The sequence below is a fragment of the Macrotis lagotis genome, chromosome 4, assembly GCF_037893015.1.
Source record: "Macrotis lagotis isolate mMagLag1 chromosome 4, bilby.v1.9.chrom.fasta, whole genome shotgun sequence".
In the NCBI taxonomy this organism is placed as follows: domain Eukaryota; kingdom Metazoa; phylum Chordata; class Mammalia; order Peramelemorphia; family Peramelidae; genus Macrotis; species Macrotis lagotis.
Window position 1 is genome coordinate 191,639,086 of NC_133661.1, and position 15,937 is coordinate 191,655,022.

The window sequence follows — 15,937 nt, forward strand, 5'->3', positions numbered from 1 at the left end:
TCAAAAAATTAATCAATAAATAACAAAGGCCTAATTCACAATCTGATGTTACAATCTTATGTTACATGTTAATTGTTTATACTGTGTTTATAGTCAAGAGCTTTTATGGTTCTTATATGGCAAAGATAAAGCAGAATTGTTTTAACATCATAATCAATGATAAAAGAAAACTGTGATTTTAGAAGCCCATTAGATCACCAAGTCTAATTTCTTCATATTACAAATGAGTAAATAAGGTCTAGGGAAGAAGTAATTTGGCTTGTAATTATAGAGTCTGGATCACATCTCCTGTAGAAAAATGCTCTGTTTAGTATGCTATTTTTGTCTCCCATAAATAATTCCATAAATATAATATAATGTATCCAATTTTCCCATTCAAAGAATCATTTGTTTCTCTCACTTTTTAATAATCAAATAGGAAAATGGGCAAAGTAATCAATAGTTAAGAAGGAAGAAATTAGAGCAGGGACTGATTCTTAATCTTGGCATAGTAATCTCCACATAATTAAGGTTAAATAAATTTTGTAAAATTTGAAATTACATAAAATGAAATTCTAAGTAACACCCCTTTCCCTCCCATTATATAATAACCATTTAATGTCAAGTGCCTTTTATAGAACAATCCTAAATGAAGGTTCATGGGTTATCACCAATCTCTTTCCCATTCCCTTAAACATATACACGCACAGACACCATAAATTACTTATTTCCTATTCTAAAAGTATATAAAAGATGAAAATCCTACTGTATCTACATTTTTAATGTGATGAAATGATGGTTGAATAAAAGGATTCAGAAAGGAAGACATGTCTATCACAAAGAAATATTCTGGCTAGAAAAAAGATTCTACATCAATTTTGTTTCTCTTGGATAAGTCTGGTAAGGTCTATAACTTTTCAGAATAATGTTTTTAAAAAACATAAAATAAAATTCAAAATTCATAGGGTTTCAAATGAAATCAATTATATTAAAATGGTTATCAATTTAAAAAAAATTAATTCATGGTCTCCAAGTTAAGAACTATATGTTTATCTGTGTGTGTGTGTCTGTGTGTGTGTGTGTGTGTGTGTGTGTGTAATGGAAAGTTCTGTTATAAATTTGGGCTAAGTAAGAACTCAATAATTCTAGAGCTTTGAGTTCTAATTCCACTTATTCCAGTGATTTACTGTGTATATTTTAACAAATGACTTTTTGGTATACTCTCTTGAGAACAGAGTCAAATTTAACTTATTCAGCTTACGACAACAAATATATTTTTGATGCCTGCTATCAAAGCAGTATCTTAGGTTTCATGAAGATACAATGAAAAAACAATCTATGGTTCGTGTCCTTAAGAAGCTAGTAACTGGAAGTAAGCCTTGAGCAGATGAGCACTTAAATTATATTTAGTGATTATTTTATCTTTCTTTAACTCTGTTTCTTCATATTATAAGAGAGGCAAACTTCTTGACTTATCTCATGAGCAGCTGTAAGAAAAATAACTAAGTTGATTTTAAAAAGTATGAAACATATCAGAATACATAAAATTATCCATTTATAAGGTTACACATTTCTTGTTTCATATAATTTTTCTGAAACTGTGGTAAATGAAATATTGATTTTTTTTGTTCTACTAATTAATTCTCAAACTCTTTTCCTTTGGTGCATATATCTCACCCAGCAAAAAAACACACATTATGTCAAAACATGCATATTTCTCCAGCAGGATATACAACTCAGAGATATACAATTCCCAGTTGTTTACAGTGTTTTTCACTATAACCACATGTCTATATGTGTATCTAGTACCTCAATGTTTGGTGAATGCTGGGTGCTTGAAGGTAAATAAAATTTGGGAGGATCACAAAATAAAGGAAGAGGATAGATTAGATACTTATAATATAACTTTAAAATCCCCAATTTTTCTTATTAGTATAAATACCTAAATAGGAGAGGGCAACTGGATTTTATACCAGTCTGAAAAATATAGTGAATTCCATAATTTTCAATCCTTTAGCAATGAAGAAATAATAGTGTTTTATCACCTAGTTAGTAAGACTAATGAATGAAAATATTATCAGATGGCAGCCTGAGAAGAATTTCTCCCCTACCACTCTATTCTTCCTAATCCCCTGGTCAGTTTCTTCCTTCTCAAGGCTGTTAGAAACTCAGGAGTCCATAGAGTAGGAAAATTTTCTTTAAAAAATACACTAAGGTAAATGCTATACATACACACATTACATACACACACAAAGTCACCATGAGGTGGGGTAGGGGGAAGAGCAGGATGGAAATTATTTTCCTATGGATAATAAAACATAAGGCAACAATAAATAGGTAACTATGCTGTGAGGTGATCAGGATAAGGTATTCCCAACAAGAAGCATTCCTGAAAAAACAATCTCCATCTAATTTCCTACTTGTTATCAGAAGTAACATAACTCTAAATTGAACATTTCACCTGTTGAGATTTATCTTATTTTAACATACAAAAATATGGAGAGGTTGATATTTACCATTGAAGCAAACAGGAACTATATCCTTTAGGTTCTTTACATTGAAATTATATTCGTATTAGAGAACAGATAAGCAAATAATTAGAAGATCTACCCCTGAGAAGCTCATATTAAAGTGTAATACTATATTGATGGCATCCATATGAACATATGACCATTTTTCTTTGTGTTTTGAGAGATTAAGAAATAGAATGGGGGGGGGAATTACAGGGACAATTATTGGAAACTAAGTCAGAAAGCAAATGGCATAAAGAAGAATAAAACAACTAAAAACTTCAAAGAGCAATGCAGGTAACAATCTCAGTAATTGATTAAAGCCTTCATTGTAGATGTAGAGAATAAAGGTACCCAAGGTCATACAAGTTAGTTAATTGGATAACCTAAATTTTTTTAGGTATGAAAATTGGAGCGGAACAATATTAAATTATAATTATGCAAGGAATATACAGCATAAATCTTCTGACTCCTATTTTCAGTGACTTACTGCAACAGAGAGTCATTTGGTATTAAGACTTTGATATATTGTCTGGCATTAAAGATACTACTAGAAACCATTTCTTCCCAAAATGGTTTAGCCCAATTTTAGTGATAATAGTAACTTAAAGCTGCATTTTATTTATTCAATCAGAAGTGAAGAGAGATTATTCTAAAACTGTATCAAAGACATTACCTTTCTCCTACAATTTTCTAGTGACTGCAACAAAGCTAACAAGTCTATAGTGGCTACATAGTCTTACTAATCACACTTATTCTACTGATGCAATGGCAAGGAAAGCATCCTTCATTTCTAATAAGATTCCTAATACTAATGGTCATAATTTTGATGATAATTTAATTTTCAAATAGCCTTCTAGTCTCCTGAACATATAGTGTCATTTATTGTGAGTAGGGACTGATAAATGCAAAGAATGATGAAATGGGCCCAAAGTGAGAGAACTGGAGGAAACAGAAACCTAATCTGGAGGCCATATTTTTATCATCCCTTTGGATTAACTAACTCAAAGATTTCAAAGTTTCCAAAGTCTTTCAATTAAAAATCAGAAGGTTAAATTAAAAAAAAAAACACTTCATGCATTGACTTCACTCTAAGACTATCAATCAGGTACTTACTCCTTCACTGTCATTTTCACCTGTGTTGGCAAGCATTTCTTGTAGAGCTCTTACAGAGAGAGACTGTTCCAGTACAAAATTGCAGATGCAGAGATCTGGAGGCACATACTATTGGGAAAAAAAACAAAGAGAATGACAAAAGTAAGATTGTAAGCTGCCTCACTGTCCCAAATCAAGTTCAAATATAGAGGGAGGGAAAGAAAAGAAATAAAAGGAAAGAAAATAAGAATTTATATAGTGCATACTCTGTGCCACTCATCTCATTTGATCTTCACCACAAGCCTGAGCAGGAGATGCTCTTTTCATTCTCATTTTACAGTTAAAGGAAACAGAGACAAACAGAAGTTAAATGACTTGTCCAGGGTCAACATAGCAAGTAATAAGGCCTTAATCTTCCTGCTGAAGTACCCAAGGCTTAACACAAAGTCCCAACTAACTCTGAGTTTTTTTTAAAAGATAACTTAAAGAGGTAATATGGTGACAAGGATATTCAAGATACAAACAGAAAAAAGAATGATTATAAAACAACCATATGTATAAGCCTCAAAAGTAAAATGGACTTTATTATGTTTATGAGATTGGCTAATATTTAGGCCCTAAATCAAGATAAGTTTCATGTCTGATGATTCTTTGATCTGCCTATGCCTGATAAGTTCTTATGTACCCAATAATTGGCTTGGTTAGCTACAATTAGGGTTATGAATGCAAAACTAGCAAATTAAAAGCTAAGTCAGCTTCATTTAATCAAGCTATACAATGGTAGCTCACCTTCCTAATCACAATGTTCTTAAATTCAATGGAAGTGACATCAGCAGTGGAGAGAGGGCTCTTAGTCTTGACTCACTCACTGACTGTCACTAAAGCACCTCTTCCACTCAGTCCCTGTGAATCAGTCCTACAACATTAATCGATAAAGGGTGGATACCTAAGGCATCGGGGCTTCCAAATGGGATACACATGACACCAAACACCTGAGCCTGTGTTGTATAACTATGGGGCAGTTGGGCAAGAGGGTCAGACATGCTTGCATGTCTGTGAGGAATAAAAAACATGGTTCATGATCCTCTGAAAATGGATATTCCTTTTTAGCATCTACTTATTTACAATCCCACCACAAATTTCAATGAGAATTTTTAGAAAAAATAAAGAGTTTTTTTTTGTTTTTGCTGTTCTGCTTGTTTTTTAAGGGTTTAAAATTATTTTACAAAGAAAATGATAGCCCTTGAGGAAAGAACTGGGGTTGGGGTGGGAAATGAAAGCTTTGGAAGTAACACTTGAATGAATAATTAATTTTAGTATAAGGAATACAGAAACTTATCTAAGCAATAGACTTCTTATAAATTAAAATGATTTGAACAAAGTAAATTATTGTAAAAGCAAAAGAATGAATAAGAAGAAAATAAAAGGAACCTCAATATCAAGAATGATTGTCTTTGAAAATATCAAAAGAGATAATTTTAAACCTATTGCACTACAGGAAAGTTATGACCAAAAACAGATTTTTAGACTTGATATTTCAAAAAAAATCAAGTAAGAAATTTATTCCCGATCTTTTAGAACAAGAGGTCAACTAAAAATGGAAAAATCCATTGACCACTTCATCTTAGGAAACTAAAAAAACCTCCCAGAAACATTATCTCCAAAAATGACAGCTTCCAAGACAAACAAGAGGAGGGGAGAATAGAATGCTCTGGGGGAGAAAGGGAGGATGTATTGGGAAACATCCAAGAAGATATTTTTCCCAAGTTCTATTATACCTGTAGACTACAGAAACAAAAAATAAAGGAGAGAGAAACAAGCAATTCCTGAAACTTCTGTCACTTAAGCAAGTCAAAGAAGGGCAGAACACAAATAGATTTGGGGATAGAAACATATAAAACAAAAGGTAAACAGAATGAAAGATAGAGAATAAGAAAGAGAATAAGAATATTGCTAGAAAGAGAAATCGGCCATAAGTAATACAACTTCTAAACATTATTAGAGAAAGAAAGCAATGACAGATTTGAAAGGAAAGAAGGTAAGAATAAATCTCTGACTCGAATTGGACAAAATAAAAAGGTTTAAAGAACAGAGTACTTCAACCATAGAAAATGTTGGTAACCATACTCCTCTTAAAACACTAATTTTCTTTGTAAAGAGGGTCAGGGGAGAGAAGGGAAAGCAAAGAAAGTTATATTAAGTCAAGACAAGCTAATGTACATTTACTAAGTATCTATTATGTTGAAGGCACTATGCTAAGGACTGGGGATACAAAGAAAAGAAAATGAGACTGTTTTCAAGAAGTTCATAGTAAACATATATCAACAAAATATATACAGGACAAACAGAAGATAGTTTCACAGAGGAGGCACTATGATAAAAGGAATCAGGAAAGTCTTGCTGAAAGTTGATTTTTTCAAATTGATATTTCATTTTGTTTTTCCAAATACATATTATGGAAGTTTTTCAAAATTTACCAACTTGCATATTTATATTTTTATATATTTTTTCTATCACTTTTCCTGTCTACCACCCTACCCTCAGGGGCAAACAATCTGGTAAAAGTTGTATACTTTATATTGGTGTTTAACATGTTGACATATTAGTCATTTTGTGTCTGAGGAATTAGGACTAAGGGAAAGAAAGATAACCATGGGGTAGGAAGAAAGAACGAACATAAGACAATTTTTAAAAAAGTGGACATAGTATTCATTCAGATTGTGTTTTTTTTTTTGTTTCAGTTTGCATTGTATATTTTACTCTGAATGTAGATGATGTTGTCCATAACAAGTCTCCAAGATTGTCCTAGATCTCTGAATTGCTGCATCCCTCATAACTGATCAATGCACAATACTGTTGTTAATGTGTATTCTCTTGGTTCTGCACCCTTCACTCAGTATCAGGTTATATAATTCTTTCCATTCTTCTCTAGAGTCTGACCATTCATGGTTTCTTATTGAACAATAGTACTCAATGATACTTATATAGCACTACTTATTCAACCATATCCCAAATGGTGGTTATCCCCTCAATTTCCAATTCTTTGCCACTACAAGAAGAGATGATTTAAGCATTTTTGAACATGTGAGACTTTTCCAATATTTTTGTAATTTCTTCTGGATAGTGTTGCTGGGTCAAAGGGTATGTGATCAATTGTATTGCTCTTTGGATATAGTTCCATTTTGGTCTCCATAATGGTTGGATTAGTTCACAACTCCACCAACAGTGTATGATGGTCCCAATCTTCCCACAACCTCTCCAATATTGATCATTCTCCCTTTCTGTCATCTTAGTCAATCTGATAGGTGTGAGGTGATATCTCATAGCTGTTTTAATTTGCATTTCTCAAATGCAAATAATTTCTTTGTTTGAAACTGTTTGTTCATATCCTTGGACCACTGAAATTAGAATTTTAACTAGAGTTTGAGGAAGGTCAACAAGAAGAGACTAGAGAGAAAAGGCATCGGAGACAATCAGTAAACACATGGGAGATAGGAATATTGTGTGCCAGCACAACAAGGAGGCCAGAAGCACTGGTTCAGAGTTCTTGGAGGGGATCAAAATGCAAGAAGACTGGAAAGATAAGAGAGACCAGGTTATGCAGAACTTTTAAAGATAAACAAAGGATTTTATATTCGACTCTAGAAGTAGTAAGAGACAATTCTGAATTATTGAATAGGAAGTGACATAGTCAGAAATCAATTTTGAAAAGTTCAATTAGTCAGATTTCTGGGGTAGAGCCAAGATAGTGGCACGAAGCAAGCATGATCCCAGAGCTTTTCCCTATATATCTTTAAATGAAGTTTAAGACAGACACTAAAGCTACAGACCTTAAAGATACAGATTCCACTAAAAATAAAGAGCAAAACAAGTTCTTAACTTGAGATATCAGAGAGGATTTTCAGTAAAGGTCTATCTCTTTAAATATAAAAGGGAGGTATAGCCCAATGAAGATGGGAGAGTGGGAAAGTCAGTCTGAGGCTCTTGACCATAGCACAGTCTAGGACCCAGCTCATGCTAGATAGCAGCCCAAGTCCCAGCTCTAGCTAAATAGCAGACCAGCAGGGAGGATCCCAACCCCAGACAAAGTCCAGGCTCTGGCATTGCTGGGGCAACAGAAAGGACTGTTTGGGAACAAATCACTACATAGGCAAAGCCTAGGCAAAAAGGAGGGGGGGGAACCTCTGTATTAGACAATACATGGGCAATATAGATAACACCTTGGCAAGCAATAAGCCAGGGAACATATCCCAGCCCCAGCACAAAAAGCACAGGGCTATACTCCCAGTACTCCAGGAGAAACAGAGTTCAACTATTAAAATGAGCAAAAAAACCAAAAAAAGTGCTAACCACAGAAAGTTACATTCAGAAAGAGGTGATAAAAATGCCATCTCAGAAGAAGAAAGCAGTGACAAATTATCTTCATGGGAAGTGTCAAAGTAGTTTATGAATTGAACTCAAATCCAAAACCTCCTGGAAGAACTTGGAAAAAAAAGATTTTTTAAAACCAAAGAAGAGAGGAAAAAGAGAAGTAGAAAAAAGAAATGAGAGCCATATAGTAGAATTATGAAAAATTACCTGAAGAAATCAACTCCTTTAAAATTAAAAATGAGCAACTGGAAAAAAGAATGTATCAAAAAATAAAATCCATCAACTAGAAAAGGAATAAAACTCACCAAAAAAGTAAAATTAACTAATTGGAAAAGAAAATACAAAAGCAAAACAAAGAAAAATAAAACCCCCAAAATTATAATTGGACAAATTATACTAAATACTCTAAAAGCACCAAGATTCCATCAAACAAAATAAAAAGGCTGAAAAATAGAAGAAAATGTAAAGTATCTCTTAGGAAAAACAAATGGTCTGGGAAAACAGATCCAGGAGAGATAATCTGCAAATTACTAGTCTAGCCAAAAGCCTAGATCAAATTAAAGGGCCTGGAAAATATCTTTCAAGATATAATCATGGAGGGACGGCTAGGTGGTACAGTGGATAGAGCACCAGCCCTGGAGTCAGGAGTACCTGAGTTCCAATCCGGCCTCAGACACTTAATAATTACCTAGCTATGTGGCCTTGGACAAGCCACTTAACCCCATTGCCTTGCAAAAAACTAAAAAAAAAGATATCATCATGGAAAACTGCTCAAATATCCTAGATCAATAAAACAATAATTCTTGAAAGGATCCACAGAACACCTCCAGAAAGAGACCCCCAAATTAAAAACTCCAGGGAATATCATAGCCAAATTTCATATTTCTCAACTAAAGGAGAAGACACTTCAAGCAGTCAAGGAAACACAATCATTATTATACAGGATTTACCAGTGTTAACATTAAAGAATTGGAGGGCCTGGAATATGATATTACAGAGGACAAAAGACCTTGGATACAACCTATTATTAATGACTGAAAAAATCAGCATAGTCAGTAAGGCGAGAAAAGATGAATTTTCAATGAAATAGAAGACTTCCAAAATTTTCTGATAAAAAGATCAAAACAGAACAAAAAATTTGATCTTCAATTACAACACTCAAGAGATGCATAAAAAGGGAAATGGGAAAGGGGGAAATGCTACATACATTAGATTATATACATCCCTACAAGGGAAGATAATACTTATAACTCATGAGAATTATGTTTCTCTTTGGATAGTTAAAAGAAAAATACTTATGGGAGAGAGTATGAGTATAGAATTATCATAAAAGTGTTGAGTCTTTATCCAGTGCAATTGCTAATGAGGATTGAATATAGTTGAAGGGATTGTATTTAGAGGATATGGGAATAAATGAGACATGAAGTGATGTTGATTATGAGGGTGGTATTTCCTATTGAGACAGAGGCAGACAGAGTTCTTAGAGGGGCTGTACACAATTAAATTATAAAGTAATCTTACTTTACTAGATACTATAGAAAAAAGGAGGGTTGTAGTATAATAAGGACAGAGGATAAGAGTGTACTTAAGCAGGATTGCATATAAATAAATCATGACGTGATCTTGCCTTATTTCATCCTTTAGTTAACAAGAGTAATAGTGCTATAGTAAGAGTACTTTAGGAACATAGGGAAAGAATGTACTTAGAAGGACTAGACATGGTTAATCTGACTTAAAAAAGAAAGAACCAAATCAATAGTATCAAAAATTGAAAGGGTAGGGCAGCTAGGTGGCGTAGTGGATAAAGCACTGGCCTTGGAGTCAGGAGTACCTGGGTTCAAATCCGGTCTCAGACACTTAATAATTACCTAGCTGTGTGGCCTTGGGCAAGCCACTTAACCCCATTTGCCTTGCAAAAATCTAAAAAAAAAAATTGAAAGGGTAAATTGACCACCAATGAGATGGAAATTAAAGAGATAATTTGGATCTATTTTGCCCAACTGTATGCCAAAAATTTGACAATATGAATGAAGTGGATGAATATTTACAAAAATATAAATTACCTAGATTAATAGAAGAGGAAATAAAATACTTAAATAACTTCATTTTAGGAAAAAACTGAAGAAACCATCAATTAACTCCTCAAGAAAAAATCTCCAGTCCCAAATGGATTTTCAAGTGAATTTTACCAAACATTTAAGGAACAATTAATTCCAATTCTATATAAACTTTTTTAAAAAATAAGAGAAGTTAAAAAAATAGGAGTTCTGCTGAATTCCTTTTATAACACCAATATTACAGTAAATATGACACTAAATCACAAAGGGTCAAAACAAAGAAATTTTTAATCTCCCTAATTAACATTGATGTAAACATCTTGAATAAAAGTTTAGCAAAGATGATACAACAAGTTATTACTAGCATAAAACACCAAAATCAGGTAGGATTTATTCTAGATAGGCAGGGATGGTTCAATATTATGAAAACAATCTACATAATTGAGCACATCAGTAACAAAACTATCAGAAATCATATGATTAGATAATCAGTAGATGCTAAAAAAGCCTTTGACAAAATACAACATCCAGTGCTATTAAAAACACAAGAGAGGGGTGGCTAGATGGTACAGTTGATAGAGGACCAGCCCTGGACTCAGGAGTTCCTGAGTTCAAATCTGACCTCAGACACTTAATAATTACCTAGCTGTGTGGCCTTGGGCAAGTCACTTAACCCCATTTAGCTTGCAAAATACTTTAAAAAAACACAAGAGAGTATAGGAATAAAAGGAGTTTTCCTTAAAATAATAAACAGTCTAAAACATTAATAAAATTATATGCAATGGGGATAAACCAGGAGCATTTCTAATAAGATCAGGATTGAAATAAGAATGTCTATTATGACCACTACTATTCAATTTAGTTTTAACAATAAGAGAAGAAAAATGCTGATGGGATTAGAATTGGCATCAAGGAAGGAAAACTTTCACTTTTTGCAGATGATATGATGATATACTTAAGAGAACCATAGAAAATCAACTAAGAAAGTACTTGAAACAACTAACACAAATTAGCAGAATACAAAATAAACATACATAAATCATCAGCATTTTTAATTTAATATTTAATCTCATTTTGTACAAATAATGTTTTTTATACATTAATAAAATATCCTCGTTTAAGAGTAAATGAAATACCCCTTCCCCCCTATAAATATAGACTTGGTTGAGCAATAAAGTAAAGGGGAGAGAAAAATAATTAAAATTAAAAAAATAATAATAGTAATAATTGTAGGTATGGCCAGGTGGCGCAATGGACGGAGTACCAGCCATGGATCCATAAGCACCAGAGCTCACATCCGGCCCCCTACACCCAACAATCACCCAGCTATGTGACATGCAAGCCACCCTAACCCCACTGACATGGAAAAACCAAAAAAAGAAAAAAAAAGACCCAAAATAAAAAAAAATAGTAATAATAGTAGCGGTGGCTGGGTGGTGGATAGAGCATTGGCCCTTGAGCCAGCAGCACCCAGGTCCAAATCCAGCCTCAGACACTCAACTATCACCCTGCTATGTGGCCCCAATCAGGCCACCCAGCCCCATTTGCTCTGCACTCCCCCCAAAATAATAATAATAAAAAAATGTGTTTGAGTCTTTGTTCCAATACCAACAACTCTGCGGTGGGTGGATCACATTCTTTATGATAAGTCCATCACAAAAGTTACTTCCATATTTTTCCACTGTTGCCATTGCTGATCCCAACTCCCTCTTTCATATTTCTCCACTACCATGTACTATATTTTCTCTCTCCTTTCACTCTGACTCTGCTGTAGTGTAGCTAAGTGGTGCAATAGATAGATCCCTGGCTCTAGGGCCAAGAGGCCCTGAGCCCCCATACCACCCCTTAGGACCAATATCTACCTGGCTCTATGGTCCTGGAAAGGCCTTCCAATCCCAGCCCCTTGCAAGAAGTAATAAAGAAAATGTGTTATATATGACCACTCTCCCCCCATGGTCCATCCTCTCCTCCATCAATCACATCTCCCCCTTCCCCCTGTCACCCCTCCTTCTCCTTCTTACTCCAGATGCCTCTACACCATTGAGTATATATGCTGTTTCCTCTCCTAACCACCTCTGATGAGAGAGAAGATTCCCTCATTTCCCCTTGCCTTCCCCCCTTCCATATCATTGCAATAGCTCATTGTAATAAAAAAAATCTTATTATATGAAATATCTTGGCCTATTCCCCCTCTCCTTTTTCTTTCTCCTATTACATTTCCCTTTTTTCTATTGACTCCATTTTTACCCTATTTTATCTTCAAATTCAACTTTCTCCTGTGTTTCAACTATAAAAGCTCCCTCTACCTGCTCTATTAACTGAGAAGGTTCATATGAGTATTATCAGTGTAATTTTTCTATGCAGGAATACATGCAGTTCATCATCAAGTCTCTCATATTTTCCCCCTCTCCTCCAATCTCCATGTTTCACCTGAGTCCTGTATCTGAAGATCAAACCTTCTGTTCAGCTCTGGCCATTCCAACAGGAACATTTGAAATTCCCCTGGTTTATTGAAAGTCCATCTTTTTTCCTTGGAAGAGGACATTCAGCCTCGCTGGGTAGTTGATTTTTGCCTGCATTCTAAGCTCTTTTGCCTTCCAGAATATTATATTCCAAGCCCTATGAGCTTCCAATGTCATTGCTGCTAAGTCTTGTGTTATCCTGACTGCAGCTCCACGATATTTGAATTGTGTCCTTCTGGCTGCTTGTAATATTTTCTATTTGACTTGGGAGTTCTGGAATTTGGCTATAATATTCCTAAAGGTTTGTTTTCTGGGATCTCTTTCTCGGGGGGGGGGGTTCAGTGGATTCTCTCCATTTCTATTTTTCCTTCTGCTTCTAGAATATCAGGGCAATGTTCCTGTAGTAATTCTTTGAAAATGATGTCAAGGCTCTTTTCCTGATCATGACTTTCAGGTATTCCAATGATTTTTAAATTATCTTCCCTAAATCTGTTTTCCATATCAGTTGTTTTTCCAATGAGATGTTTCACATTTTCTTCTAATTTTTCTTTCTCTTTTGGTTTTGAAATATTGAGTCCTGATTTCTTGTAAAATCAGCAACCTCCCTCAGTTCCATTGTTTGAAGGATTTTTTTTCCCTCAGAGAGCTTTCTTATCTCTTTTTCCATCTGGCCAATTCTGCTTTTTTAAAGCATTCTTCTTCTCAATAACTTTTTGAACTGATTTATCCATTTGACCTATGCTGGTTTTTAGCATGCTATATTCTTCAGCATTTTTTTGGATTTCCTTGACTAAGCTGCTGACTTTATTTTCATGTTTTTCCTGCATCTCTCATTTCTTTTCCCAGTTTTTCTTCTAACTCCCTCATTTTATTTTCAAAGTCTTTTTTAAGCTCTGTCATAGCCTGAGCCCAATTTCTGTTTTTCTTGGAGTCTTTAGATGCAGGAGCTTGTGCTTCCTCATCTTCAGACTGAGGGTTTTGATTCTTTTTGGGCTCATGTGCAAAATATTTCTAAATGGTGTTCCTCTTGTTTCTCTGCTTGCTTATTTTCCCAGCCTGAGCCTGTTTTTGGGGTGCTTCCTGAGCTTTTGGGACACTGCCACAAGGGTCTCAGTGTGAGAGACTCTGTCCTCCCTCCTGGTCTGTGAATGACCATATGTGCTCCCTCTGCTGTGGGGCTGAGATGGGGGGGCTGTTCTATGGGGGGGTCCTAGACTGAGTTCAAAATCTGAATGTGTTCAGAGCCCCATTGTCCTGTTCCAAGGGTAGAGGACAGGGCTAGGCAGTCTCTCTCTTTACTCCCCTCCCTAGGTTCAATGGGCTCATGCTCTGGGAGCTCATGCTTACCAGCTCTGCCTGCTTCTGTTCCTGGAACTCAGCTGAGCTATTCTCTGTGTGCCTTGAGGGCTTGGTGGGGCTTCACCCCCCCCCCAGCTGTTCCCCCAATTTGTGCTTGGTACTCCCCGGGTGTAGCTCAGGAAACTCCCCTGCTGCTGTAAGCCGGGGGGCTCCCAGCACACTGGGACTGCCTCCGGCAGGCTGAAATTTTTTTTGTTCTGGTGGGGCACCCCTCTGATGGGCCGCCCCTCCAACCCAGAGCCTTTCTGATCTTTTACAGGTTACCTTGAGTAGGAGAACTGCCTCATTGGGTCCCTCTGTGAGTTCTGTCTCTTGAAAATTTAGTTAGAGTCCTTAGCTTATGAATTTTATGAGAGAGTGCCTAAGACAGGATCCGTTCTTGTTGTCATCTTGGTTCCACCCCCTTGTTCTAAATCAATCATCAGCATTTCTAAATGTGAATAATAAAGTTCAAGGGCAAGAGATAGAAAGAGAAATTCCATTTAACGTAACTGTAGACAACATATAATACATAGGAATCTACCTTTCAAGACAAACTCAGAAACAGCATGAACATAATTACAAAATATTTTTCACACAAATAGCATCAGATTTAAATAATTGGAAAAATGTCAATTGATCAGGATTGGGTCGAGCTAATATAATAAAAATGACAATTGCACCCAAATTAATTTACCTATTCAGTGCCAAATCAATCAAACTACCAAAAACTATTTTACATAGCTACAATATGAAAAAAATCATCTGGAGCAATAAAAGGTCACGAATAACAAGGAAATTGATTTTAAAAAATGCAAAGGAAGGTAGCCTAGCTGTACTAGATCTAAAACTATACTATAAATTGTCAGTCATCAAAACTACCTATTACTGGTTAAGAAAAAGAGTAATGGACCAGTGGATTGGAATAGGTACAAAAAAGTAGTAAATGACTATAGTAATCTACCATTTTACAAACCCAAAAATATCTTCTGGAATAAGAATGTATTATTCAACAAAAATTTCTGGAAAACTGGAAAACAATATGGCAAAACCTAGGCAAAGACCCATATCTAACATTCTATAACAAATTAAGGTCAAAATGGGAACAGAATTTAGACAAAATGGATAATATCATAGACTAATTAAGAGATCAAGTAATGTCAGAACTTTGAAAAGAGGAGGCATTTATGATCAAACAAGAAATAGAGAACATTATAAATTGAAAATGGATAATTTTGGCCACATTAAATAAAAAGGTTTTGCACTAATAAAAGCAAGGCAGCCAATATTAGAGGGAAAACAGAAGGCTGGGAAACAATTTTCACATCTGGTATTTCTGATTAAGGTCTCTTTTCTAAAATATATAGAGATCTGAATGGAATTTACAAGAATACAAGTCATTTCCCAATTGATAAGTGGTCAAAGGTATAAACAGGCAGGTTTCAGGTGAAGAAATTAAAGCTATATATACTCAAATGAAAAAAATGCTCCAAATAATTAATGTTCAGAGAAATGCAAATTAAAAAAACCTGAAGTGCCACCTCAAACTTATCAAATTGGTTAAGATGACAAAAAAGGTAAATGTTCAATGTTGGAGAGGATGTGAGAAAACTGGGACATTAATGAATTTTTGGTGGAGTTGGGAACTGATACAACCATTCTGGAGAACCATATGGAACTAGGTCTAAAGAGCAATTAAACTGATTATATCCTTTGATCCAGCAATACCCAAACTAGGCTTATATGCACAAGAAATCACAAAAATTGTAAAAAGTACCACATGTTCAAAAATATTTATAGCAATTCTTTTTGAAATGGCAAAGAAGAGGAAATTGAGGGAATGGCTATCAGTTGGGGAAAGGATGAACAAGTTATGGTATATATGGGTTATGGTGTACTACTGTTCTATAAGAAACCATGACTAGTTGGACTTCAAAGAAATATGGAAAGAATTACATGAATTGATACTGAGCAAAGGAAGCAGATCCAAGAGAACATCACACACATTAACAATATTGTAAGTTGATCAACTCCAATTGTTGCAGCTCCTTTCAGCAATTCGTTTCATCAACAATGACATCCACATCAAAAGGAAAAACCACAAACAAAAAAAATCCCCCAAATC

The 15,937-nt window shown here is 34.9% G+C and overlaps 1 protein-coding gene across 11 annotated transcripts in view; it reads right to left on the reverse strand.

Annotated features, from left to right (window-relative positions):
* Nucleotides 1-15,937, reverse strand: part of RYR3 (ryanodine receptor 3) — an 833,777-nt gene that overhangs the window by 566,189 nt on the left and 251,651 nt on the right. For all 11 annotated transcript variants that reach the window (XM_074235022.1, XM_074235021.1, XM_074235020.1 and 8 more), the window contains exon 3: nucleotides 3,606-3,713. In XM_074235022.1, coding sequence (XP_074091123.1) covers nucleotides 3,606-3,713 — 108 coding nt within the window. The remainder of the gene's footprint in view (nucleotides 1-3,605; nucleotides 3,714-15,937) is intronic.